Source organism: Hippocampus comes, unplaced genomic scaffold (assembly GCF_001891065.2).
Source record: "Hippocampus comes isolate QL1 unplaced genomic scaffold, H_comes_QL1_v1.1 scaffold107, whole genome shotgun sequence".
Lineage (NCBI taxonomy): Eukaryota > Metazoa > Chordata > Actinopteri > Syngnathiformes > Syngnathidae > Hippocampus > Hippocampus comes.
The window spans coordinates 1530682-1543777 of NW_017804846.1; the positions used below are offsets into that span (position 1 = coordinate 1530682).

Consider the following 13096-nt stretch of genomic DNA (forward strand, 5'->3'; position numbering starts at 1 on the left):
TATATATATATATATGTATATATATATGTATATGTGTGTGTGTGTGTACTGTATGTATGTACAGTGATCCCTCACTTATCGCGATTAATTGGGACCGGGACCATGCCGCGATCAGTGAAAAACCACAAAGGAGGATTTGCTCCCCCCTAGGAATTTTTGTGTAAGGGTATGTGGGTACCAGCATTTGTAAAATATGTAAACAGTGATGATACTTTACACATTTCAGACAAGGACTTACAGAAGTACACCTATTTACTTCCATCTTTAATTATAAAAACTGATACAGTAATTAACATTCATTGGCTCCTGATAGAGGCGAAGAAACTTATGCTCTGACGGTGAAGCCGCCATTCGCCTCCATCTAGCTCCTGGCCAGCTATCCCCGCGCAGCCGATGTGTTTATGATAAGACAATTAATTGGTATTGATGAGGAGTAGGTGAAGAGAGACGTGCTGCTGCTGTTACAAGCCCACTCTCTTGTTTATCTTTCAGAGACTATTTTTTATCTTCAATTTTGACCATACAGTAGCTGGTGCAAACCAGGACTCAAAAGTGGAGGTTATTGAATTGGTATTGTTATCCAGTGAGCAATTCCTAACATGAAAGACATGGGCATGCGCGCATTTATACATTCATACATGAATAGTGCAACAAAGGGCTGTTTGTGTGTGTGTGTGCGCTCGTGTCCCTTTGAAGATAATGGGCTGGTGAATGCCTTCCCAGGGAAGTGAATGCTAACTGTGTCAACGTTTCTTATTGCTTTGACACCAATTTTCAACCCATAAAAGATTTCAAGAAATTTCCAGAAATGATCTCACAAAAGATATTTCGAACCCAAACTGCAAAATATGAGTTTTCCCCTCCAGTCTGGACAGAGAATCAATGAGCAGTCTACAAAACGGTCCTGTGACGTTTGCTTCATTCAGTGCGTGAGAAGAGGCAAGAGTAGTTGCAGGATAACTTGATGCTGCTTCACCATGACAATGTGCCTGCTCGACAGTTCTTGGTCGAGAACCATCACCATGCCTGAGCAACGTCTCTCGGTTCTGTGTAATTGTTTCTTCTTTCAAAAGATCAAGGTACTTATTAAGATAAGTGATGTACTGGCTGACGGATTGCCATTGCACTTTCAAATAATTGTTTGATGGGACTAAAAGCTCAAATGCACAAAAACAAAATGGTAACACACACAAGGAACTGACATTGAAATATCCAGTCAACCCGACTGACTCCAGCTCTGGCCATGCTCCTTAAAAGCACACATGCACCACATGTTGCTGTAAGTGCAGTAATTTCATTTCATTCTACAAGGTAATCCATGTTTTTTTAACATTGACTGTTTTTGTCTTTCACAGTTTATTATGCATCACATTGTGATTTGTCTTTATTCAAAATATGATAAAAAAAAAAAAACATCTTGGTGTTTTTGGTGGGGCTGGAACGCATAAGTCAAGGGAGCACTAAAATCAGCAAATAGTCTGTTGATGTGGTGATATGGATTTAGATGAGACTTCTAAAATTCAACTTTTATAGATTTTTTTTTTAATGTACTCACACATAAAACAAAAAACTATCAGTACAGACCAGGGTCGTGCATTGGTCATTTGATGCGCGGGTCCAAATATATGATTTGAAACATGGCACCACTACCGTAACGGCCAACCTCCGTGGTGCATCAGGCCAACAAAAAATACATTGACCCCGCGCTCTGCACACTCCTGGTACAGTTTTTATTTCATGTATATTTCTATATACATATACATACATATACATAGTCTGTATGAACCATTTCTTTTGAAATGGTTCATACAGACTATGGCTCACAGAGGTATGCAATTTTTTTTTTTTTTGCCGTGGAATATGGCTTCAAGGTTCCTTGTTGAAAGCCGCATTCAGATCATCCTGCATAGCAGTCCAGGCAGGAGGTTTTGGCATGGGAAGGAAGACTGAACTCTTTCCCAGTGGAGTGTAATCCGTCAGCTCCTTTACCTAGCTGAGAGGCTGCTCTCTGGCTGGCTGTTGCTCAGTTCACATCCAGTCGTGAGCTAGTTCTACAAAACAATAACAAACATTCATAGACCAAACCAGAGGAACAAAACTTCCCTCAGGTTTAAGTGGGGTGTTCACATGCAAGCTCTTCATTTTTAATTGGGACAAATTAATTCACCGTCAAGATGAAACACAGACTTGTAATAAATCAGTTTTCTGTCAGGAATTTACAAATAATAATAATTAAAAAAACGACTACCCGGGATGAAAATACTGTTCGTTTTAAAATTGCTTCCTCTTACCGCCACAATTTATAAGTAGATAATATTTCCGCCCTTAGTAATTCACACCATGAAATATTATCAGGACACTCATGATGAAGGTTCAGCAAGCTACGCTTGCTATCGTACCACAGACTCCGGATAGTAGTCTAAATGGTAGATATCATCTTCCAAGAGGCATGATCATTGGGGGCCTTCTTTCTGCTCCAACAACCTACTAATTTATGTATTCATTCATTTTTGTTTCAACTTCAAAGCCACTCTGTGGTCTATTTATGTTGGATGTTCAGTTGACTTGCCGTGATGGTGAAATACCAACTGACCCAGAACAACAAAGATAAGCACGGTCAATTTATGACTGAATCACTTAATCGGAGTTGATTCATGTATTCCATAGGGTTCGAATTCAATTGCTGGATAAAGAAAAAGGATCACCATCACCTCATGGTAGTCCTTCGAAAGGTCGAAGATGACACGACGTACGTGTTCAGTTCCGGGAAATTTAATTGAGCTTTGGGTTCCATTTTAAGAAGCTAGACCAGGGGTCGGCAAAGCAAAATGTTGAAAGAGCCATATTGGACCAAAAAAAACAAATAACAAATATGTCTGGAGCCGCAAAAGATTAAAATCCTTATATACGTCTTATAATGAAGGCAACACATGGTGTAGGTATCTATATTTGCCAAAATGACTAAGTTGGCTACAAATACACAATGAGCCTTCATGATTTTTCCCTGCAGTGCATCTGTAGGGCAGGGGTGCCCAACCTTTTTGACCGAAGATCTACTTTTCAATCAACTAACCTCACGCGATCGACCCGTTACCGCACACGCGCGCATACGCATGCACTTACACACGCATGCCAGAATGAGCAACAGCCATAACGGCCCCGAAGATGATCGAGGCATGCGACACACTTTTGCAGCGTGTTGACTATCGTAGCTCGCATTTACCGTTTTAAAATGCTTCTCTCGGCCCTCCAAATTCCCATTCTTTGCCAGTACCCTCGGTGAATTGTACATGAAACAAAATGAGAATAATAGTAACAATAAAAAATAGTGCAACAGCTCTGATCACAAGCTACAATTGCTGACCACAAACAAATTCCGGTGATGCAGGTCAGGGGCAACCGTAGATTAAAGGTGACCTGCTTTTTTATTTTAGTTTATTTTTTAAATACTTTTTGTGAAAGTGAGACTGATAGGGTGCAGTGTGCACTAACACAAAAATCTATCACATGAATAACAAGCAGACAGACACACAAATGTTTTTTTGGGGGGTGGTTTTTTTTTTTAACAACAGCCATTTGCCTGGCATCCCGCCTTGCTAACAGAAAAGTGTGTCGCAGGAGATGACGCAAATCCGTGTTGACAGAAATGTTGAAATTTAATATTTATTCTCAACATTTTTACAGCATTGGAAAACGTTCAGAATGTTCGCGTTATGTTTGTCCTCTTACAGAAACCATAATATATCAAAAAATATATTTCCCTCCACCCATCTTTTTCAATTTTCAAACATTTTTAAAAAAGCTCCAGGGAGCCTCTAGGGCAGCGCTAAAGATCCGCGGGTTGCCGACCCCCGAGCTAGACTGTCTAATCTTTGCTGCAGAACATATGACTTAGGAAGCCAAAAACCTCCCTTGTATTAGTCTTTAGATTTATTATTATCCTTTACATGTACTCTTTTCCATTTGATGACTGAAATCCACAGAGCGCAATTCCTATGAAAAGGTAAATCAGTAGAAAGCTATGAAATCAATCAACTGTTCCACGTTTTTTGTGCAATTAATTTAATCAAGCGTGACAGCTTACATTCAAGCCCCACAGTCTCATTCCAAAGGCAAAGAAAAGGGTGTGATTCGGGACAGTTCGGTTGAAAATATATGTTGACTTCATTCAATTCGGACGTTAGCAATCCTGGAACAATTACAGTTAATTCCAATACTGTTGTTACAGCCACCATCTCCTTACAGCACAGATGTCAAAGTCAAGGCCCGGGGGCCAGATGCGGCCCATTTTATGTGGCCCGCGGGAACAAATCATGTGTGTCAACTATCACGATTCTTGCTGAAATCCGTGCCAAAATGTGAAATTGTCATTGGTAATAAACAACATTTATTACCAATGACAATTTACCATTCAGATTTTGCACCGGCCCTCCGAGGGAAGCCGGAACTCCGAAGTGGCCCCCGACAAAAAATGAGTTTGATACGCCTGCCTTACAGTATTTCTTCCTCTATGTATGCAACTGTGGAATTCCTTTCTTAAAGAAAAAAAAAGTAGATTTCATCACATTTGTTGCAAGATACAGAAAATCATTTCACTCGGTCATAAGTTCAGGTTCTGCTGAAACTTACTGATGGCTGGTAAGCGTTAACAAGTCCTTGAGGGCCACTTTCCTGGATGTTTTAGATGTTTCTCATCCTCCAACGCACCTGATTCAAAATTTTCAGGATCTTGCTCAGGCTCCTTCAGATCTTGCTGATGAGCTAATCATTTAAATCAGGTGTGTTGGAGGACAGAAACATCGAAGGAAAGTGACTCTCGAGGGCCGGAGTTTGAGACCCCTGGGTGAAAGTAAAGTGGTGGCATCGCTTGTTTGACATTTATCAGCGACCATCCCCATCACCAGCTGTTCTAATAATTAAATGTGAGACAGTGACCTTTAATAGTCTTCAAACGCTACTTCGAAAATGATGTAATGACCTAAACCTGAACAGAAAAAAAAATAATTAAACCCCATAGCAAGCTTTTGCACTGCTCTGCATAAAAATAAATAAATAAATAAATAAATAAAAACACACACACAAAGTAGCCAGCAACATTTTCTCAGGCAGTTTCAGATGTAGAATCCAAATAATGTCTTAGCTTTTTCTCTATACAGGCCATTGACACGTGTGGTTTAGACAATTGGGGCTGCATAGAACATATTCGATACAAATTTTGGAGTTGACTTCCCCTTTACATAGCTCAAACTCTCCGGGACAAATTCCTTGGATGTTTTTAACATATTGGACCATGATTCTGATTCACTTTAACTTTACACATAATTTTAATTAATGAGTTTTGTATTCCACATTCTACTGATAATGAAGCCCATCTGATTGCTTAAATATGTGCCAGTAATTCATGCCCAATAAGATAACTGATGATTGTTTCATCCACCATTTCATTTCAAATAATGTCTGTTGCCACTGGCCAATTCTCACCAAGGCTGTCAGCCAAATCTTGTGCTGTTAAACATCACACTACAGTATATCCCAAAAGGACTGCACTACATTTTGCTACATTTTGGATTTTCATCGAGAAAGAAGACACTTTTTTTCTCACAAGTGCTCACAGTTTGAACATGGAGCTGTTTCTCCGTCTATTCAGTGCGAAAGTAAATAAAGTATATACATAACACCAACTTGCATTTGTGACTTGTGACCGGTCCTTTATTTGGTCATATGAAAGGGCACTTGTGACCTTTAACACTTTTTACTTTTACCACTGGATCGATAGTTGATGTAGCCTAAATTCCACCCATCAACTTTTCTGTTTTTACATAAATCTATTATTAAAACCTCTATTCTCACCACGCCAAAAGGCATAATGAAATGCGATGTGCAGGTTCTTCTTCTACACGACATGCACATTTACAGAAGAGTGGGGAGGTGTGACGGTTGAGCAGGTCAGAGTTCCTGACAGGTCAACAACAAAAACTCCATGACTCTGCATGACCTAGTGACCTTCCACCAGTGAAGAATGCTGATATTGTTGGTATTCCTCAAGACTGCTTAGGGATTTTTTTTTTTTGCTCCAAAAAGTCCATGATAGCTGATTTGCTGTTTTGCAGATTTTCAAAGGGACGCCCTCTGACTAAATAACGTCTACGTCATTAAAATGTAAATCTCCAAAACTGGCTAAGAAAGCATTGGGATGTTAAGCTTTAGTCACATTATTATGTTACGTCAACATTTTATTGGAATTGACACAACCATATTATTGAGGCAACGGCTTTGCTTTGGTACCTTAATTCTCACAAGAGCACAGCCTTGTTTGTGCGAAGTTTACATGTCCCCCCGTATTTATTGAATGTTTGATTGATTGGTGTAAACACAGGACAGGATATAAAAATTGAAAGACTTATATGTCTGTATACGCTGGGAAATCCAGTTTCCTCACACAATCCATGAACATGTATATAAGATTTATTGAATACTGCCCTTGGGAGTGAATATGAGTTTGAATGAGTTTGTCTGTCTGTACCACATTTGCTCTGTGGTTGAATATTGACCTGTCCAGGATGTACCCTTTCACTGGTGATCCTGAATAGGTCAAGCAGGAAACAATAAATGGATGGATTGTTTTCGAGTGTTATTCAACACAAACTCATTAGTGCGATTGTCGTCGTACCCATAAACATGTCCTCCATTGTTTGTCCACTTTTTACTTGGTGTGTTTATGCCGTGTTTGTGATAAGGTAGCACATTCTCAAAGCCGTTTGGCTCCTGTATAGCTGTACAGATTCTACCCTATTCCGCAAACTCAACTCAACTGCCTTAATAGAGCATTTTAAAATAACCACTGCTGTATACAAAGTGCTGTACATAAAGCAAAAAAAATTCATACAGCAACAAACAATAAAACAATCAATGAATAAAGAAAGTAGAAACCACAAAAATGGTAAAACTAAAAATCAAGTCTCAAGCTGAGTCAAAAGCCAAAGAATAAAAATGCGTTTTACAACGTGTTTTAAAGATGGACAGTGAAGGGGCTCGCCTAACCTTCAGCGGGAGGTCTTTCCAAAGACAGGGACCAGCAATGGAAAAGGCTCGATCCCCTCTGAGCCTCTGCTTAGTTCTCAGCACCTCTAATAGTATCTGGTCCGCAGACCTGAGACATCGGATAGGTGCGTTGGGGTGGAGGAGCTCAGAGAGGTAAGGTGTGGCGAGGCCACTTATAGATTTGAAAACAAATAATAGGCTCTTAAAAAGAACTCTAGAATGTGAATGCATGCCAGAGTATGAGTTATGTGCTCTCTCTTACGAGTACCAGTCAAGAGGCGAGCAGCTGGAGACACTTGATGGAGGATTGGCTGACTCCAAAGCAATGTGCATCACAGTAATCCAGTCGAGATGTGACAAAGGCATGAATTACTGTTTCAAAGTGCTCTTGAGAAAGGAGAGGCTTTACTTTAGCAAGATGCCTCAGCTGGATTTAACAACGGCACCAATTTGCCGTTCCAATTTAAAATCACTCCCAGTTTGAGACTCAAGTTTGAGTCTCAAGATAGTTTGAGTTTGGCTTAAGATAAGGACCCAGGGAGCCCAAGTCTTCAGGATGGGATGTACAAGGCCACTGGGACGAAACAACATCACTTCAGTCTTCTTTACATTGAAATTCAAGAAATTTAGTGCCATCCAGGTCTTGATTTCCTCTACACAGGATAAAAGTGGCCTCAATGAGGGAGTGTCTTTTTTGCCCAGCTGGACATAGATCTGACAGTCATCTGCATAGCAGTGGACGGAAATACCATGTTTCCTTAAAATGGAACCCAAAGGGAGCAGATACAGTGAGAATGGCAGAGGCCCCAAAATTGAACCCTGTGGAACACCACGCGACAGTGGGGCAGTTCGTGACTCAGAGCAACCAAGGTTCATACAAAAAGTTCTGTCAGCCAAAAAGGACCTAAACCACTCAAGCATCCTACCGCCGATGGTCGAGGGCACGGAGGAAGAATTTCCACCTCCCAGCGCAAAGGCTTTCTGCTAGTGTGAAAGGCAACAAGGCGAAAAATAAGATTGGCTTTTGGGCTCACACTATCACAGTTCAAAACAACCCCAAAGTGAGAAAAGTTGTGTTTGCTGTAATGTCTGATTTTGTGGGTCTGATCAATGATGTCATTCATAGATTATGAAAATTCTGACATTACAGTTGATGAGATTTTGCATAGAGCGCAAAATGGTGACCGATTTTGATCACTCAATCAGATCCGCCTTTTAGACGGATCTGATACTAGTTATTATTCCTTTTGTTCTAGTAAAAAAAAATCATGTACTTAGGTAGCACTGATTATATATTTATCCTCCTTGTTTATCAATTGAAATTTATGAGACAGAACATGTGATTGATACATTATGAAATCACCACAGAAAGATACTTGTGTGTTTACATCTTGATTCTCCATTTCACTTTAAGCTACATTAAGGAGCATATGGATACAAATATAAATATTCAATCCATGGATTTTTACATTTTCTGGTTTCAATATACTCTGTCCAGAATTGTTTTCCTAGCAGCTATTTCAATATGCTATTTGTACTCAGTAACATTGGTAATTGATGTTTAACTTCAAGCCAAAACCCTTTCCAGGCTGAGTTTAAAGCCTTTACATCAAATCTATGCTCCGTATGCAGGAAAATGTGCTGTCCCGACAGGCCCAAGCACTTGGACCATCTTCGCCAAGTGGCTTTTATGTCAGGATCTATGTTAACGTGGGAAAAGGGCCAATCAGGCTAATCCAGCACTGTAACATACAGGGAAAATACATATAATACACTGGGGTTGAAATAAGCGGTTATGCATTGCACTTTGCCAGTCAAAATTCACATTTTGCCCTCATTAAAATGTACTAAATAGCAACATAGAGAGTCAAAAATGTGTAACCTTTTCCGATCTATGGAGACAGTCCCAATAAGATCCACTGGGCTAGACTCACATGTGTTGATGTCAACCACGCATGGGAAGTAGAAGGCAGAAGCAAATGTTCAGTGTGGCACTGTGTCAGGCCATCAGGTCGTTGCAGATGCTGGCCCGACTGGACGAGAAAAAAATTAATAAATAAAAATGAAGAAATCAACAAACTCTTGTTTAAAAAAAGAACAACGATGATATGTCCATGACGAACAGTTACCCATGCTTGCTGCTCTCCGTTGTTTGGTGTATTATCGAGTCAAGCTCGGTGCTACTCAGGCCACACCAGCTCAGGAGAAAGGAGCTTCAACTACCTAGCTAGTGTGTCTAAATACGTTACGGAGTCACTCCCAAGTCAGTAATTGCCTCCATTACAGCAAATAAGCTACACTTCTGACAAGTATCACTCTCACGAAGGGATGACGAGACTTCAAGTAAACAGAAGACAGAGAAGCCCTGCTAATTGTGAAGGTAAAATTAACATGTGAAACACCGGAATTAAGTGCTTAAATGAAATTTTCACAGAGGTCTGGTTGGAACTGCATTAAAGCAAAGCGTATCCAACTTTGCACAGAAACATAGTAGGCAATATATCCTAATCTATACCACCCGTGACAATAAGGATAGATTTTATCCTTACCAGTTGATTGCATGCTGGGTTTGAAGACCGGGGATGCAAAATGATTTTCAGCAGCACCCAAGTGTGTATTAAAAGCATTACATGTCTCCCTATATCTCTATTACGCCGTTATTGTGTTTGATAAAAGGAAGAAGAGATCACCAAGGCTTCCTTTTTGCATTAACATTTACTGCTTTCCCAAATTTAGATGAGTTTTTAACAAAGCAAGAGAATCAATCAATACGGACATTCACTTTTTGCTTTCCTATTGCAAAAGTGTACAAGCTTCTTTACCAGAAGAGCTTACTTTCATCCATGCTTTGTCTCTTGCTGTGAGCAGGAATAAGTCAGAGTTGATTCAGGCTTGCTTTTGACAGAAAGCTTTTTAGAGGGAGAATGTTTATCGACAGTCAACAAAATGGTTCTGAAGTTATGTGGGATAAAAACGACGGCCCTGCCATCAGACTCTTCTCACACATAGATCCTAGGTGTGGCCCCAGTAATGCCTAGCCTGATCCGCAGGTACAGTGAATGATTCTTTTTCATAGAGGTCTTCTGATTCATTCGTATTCCGACCCATGACCTAATGACGATTTGCCTTGGAAGACCAGGGCCTTGTAGTCCTGGACAACATTGCTCCTGGGACCATGCAGGCGATAATGCTCCTTCACGATAGTAATGTGGTGAGTCACAAACGGGGGGGTCAGACAAGTCTTACAGAACAAATTGTCATCAAACATTAGTGAAAACGAGTAACGTTAGACAGCAATGAGGCACGGCGGCACCGACTGCAGCTGACATTGGGACTTTAAAAATGTGGAGCATGTTGGACTTATTGGAGCAGGACTGATTGTGTCTCAATTATCACGTCTCACACACGCACGCACGCAACATATACAAACAAACTGTAATCACATCATGCATGATTCTTGCAAATGTAGCAAGTTAAAGCTAATTAGAGCTGATAAAGGAATGTGATGTTACTGAGATTGAATAAATGACTATGAGTACCAGTGGTGAAATACTCGATTACCTTGTGGTGATATAAGAATGGGAAAGATTCAAGATTCAGCTGAACAAGTCCAAACATCTTAAGTTCGCGTGATCCTTTCATATCCGCTCCCATCCAGCACAACACTTGAATTGCATATTGCCCCAATTGATGGAAAAAGCCGCTTTAAGTGCATTTGTTGAGATACGCAAGGAGACATGTGACCCAGTTTGAGAAGTATACTTGAACACAATCTGATCCATGGTAAGCTGCTTTTGCTAATATCGAGAAGAGCGATGGATCTGTAAACAAACTGTAATGGGAATGAAAAGAAATATCTACTGTGTTCAAAACTATTTGAGGCTCTAGTTTTTCCAGCACATCAAGCCGTTTTCACTGCGACAACAAAATAATCCACAACGGCACGGCACCTTCATCTTCTGAGAATCATGAAATGTATTAATTCTGTCAGATTTCGGCTTTGCAATATTAACGTCAACTCATCAACAGTACATTCTTTAACAGGGCGCATTAAAGATTGATATTCTTTTCAAGTTAAAAACTCTTTGTGATCCACCGAACATTCACTTCATGCCTGAATGATCACAGTTGGTTTGAAAGGGACATGAGACTTCATATCAATGCAAGAGGGAAAAAAAAAAAAAATCGTTGATCCCCCCGGCCTCACCCACACCTCCTTTTTTACTTTTTCCTCTGCCAAGGCTCTTATTGGCTGTTCCATTTCATGAATTTTCATTCACTGCTAAAGTTCACCCTTCTCTCCAAAGTAGTTTAAATTATATATGTCAGCACAGTAATTTCAGACATGATTATCATTTGCAAATATGCTTCCCCTTACTTACGAACTAGGTGTCTATTTTTAACCATATGAAAATGATTACCGGTAAGTTTCTGTTTTTGCAATTGAAGCAAAGTTGTGTATTCTGGTTTTGTGCTCAACACTGTGTGTTCTCATCCTCCTAGGTCAGTTTTTTTGGGTGAATGGCTCCTCCTTTGGTGGTCCCTGGGTGCTGAGTCCTTGGCTGAGGAGTGGCCCAACTTCCTGCAGCATCGACATGGCCTTGTACCTGAACCCCAAGCAAAGTGGGCAATACACGATATGGCTCATTGAGCGGGACAAGCCACAACTTGCTCTCTTCTCAACTGACACGTTACCTCCTATGACAGGGTAAGTGCTGGTTTTGGGTTGTTGTAAAGATTGTTGTTGGAAAGACTTATCCTCATTAACGGATAAGAGTCACGGAGGTGGCCGGAGTCCAATACATGTCAGATCTAAATTGTGAGGAATTATATGATTTTCGTAGCACGGGACAATGCATACTTTGATGATGGTCTGGATCATGGATCGAAGCAGTTTTCAAAGAATCGACCATTTTACACTAAACTGGTATTCAATGCAGATTCAGTGCTGGATGCTAGTCATATACTTGGAATTGTAGGCAGGACTGCATTATTTATCAGTTTTTTTTACCTTAACCTTCAGCAGACTTGGCAATCGCTACCACTGGAAACACAATGTAAACTGGGGGTTGAATAACTTAAGATTTTTTGTAGACACCGGTACGGTGATGAGAGTCGAGTTGACTTTGACAAATCTGTGACATCACTGATATTTTTTGTACGTCCCTGAATCACTGTGCAAACGTAGAAACACATGCTCACTCACTCATTCTCCGCATCGTGCTTTATTGCACAGGTCCCAACACATTTAAATACCTCCATGGCCTAGCAGACAGTTGTAACGTGTAAAACTCGACCTCTAATTCGGGTAACGACTTTCCCAAACGGCACGACCCTGCCCAATCATTGCATGCTTCCGTCAAGCTTCAGTCCATCGGCGCAGTTACATGGGAGGTGGGACAAGCAGCTGTCAGTCATTTTCACGAAGGCATTACGTTCACGTACATTTGTTTTCTGCCGAGAAAAGGTAAGAAAAAAAAAAAAGACTGTGGACCCGTTCCTGGATAGTGGAGAGAGGGCGGTATATACAATATATTCTCTAAAAAGAACTTGAGGTAACAATTTGTGACTGTGTGCTAATCAGCTACTAGATGTGCAGTCAACAAATGTAGCATGAGATGAACTGCTACATATACTTCCAATATTTCCCCTTCAAGTCACTTTTTAAACACTGTACATCCACGTTGGGATTGTGTGCACCACATCCAGTCTCTCGTCATAAGAGGACACTGTCTTCCTATTGGCCAATTCCAAAGAACCAATCGAAAATTCTGACATGCCAGACTGTCGTGGTCGTGCAACGTCCCAGACACATCATGGCCATGTCACACTGTATGGCTATGATGCGTCAAGACAACACAAAATTGGCTATGAGGCACTATGTTGGTGTGCGACACATCTTTCGGCTCAAAACCAGGCTACATTCGTGTTTTCGAAGATCCGACTGTCTCTGAGACCCAGGAGGTGTCTGTGATTCACGATCAGTTGAGTCAGTCGGGATGTTGGAGCACTGGAAGGAGGAAGAGGATTGTGAGCGTGTGTCTGCTGAGTGATG

At 40.7% G+C, this 13096-nt stretch overlaps 1 protein-coding gene across 1 annotated transcript in view; it reads left to right on the forward strand.

The window, feature by feature from the left end:
* The window catches only part of LOC109519575 (uncharacterized), a 70619-nt gene extending 58350 nt beyond the window's left edge, over positions 1-12269 (forward strand). The window contains exon 6 of the mRNA XM_019876202.1: positions 11545-12269. Within this exon, the coding sequence (XP_019731761.1) occupies positions 11545-11753 (209 nt within the window). The 3' untranslated portion in view covers positions 11754-12269. The remainder of the gene's footprint in view (positions 1-11544) is intronic.
* Positions 12270-13096: the final 827 nt, after the last annotated feature.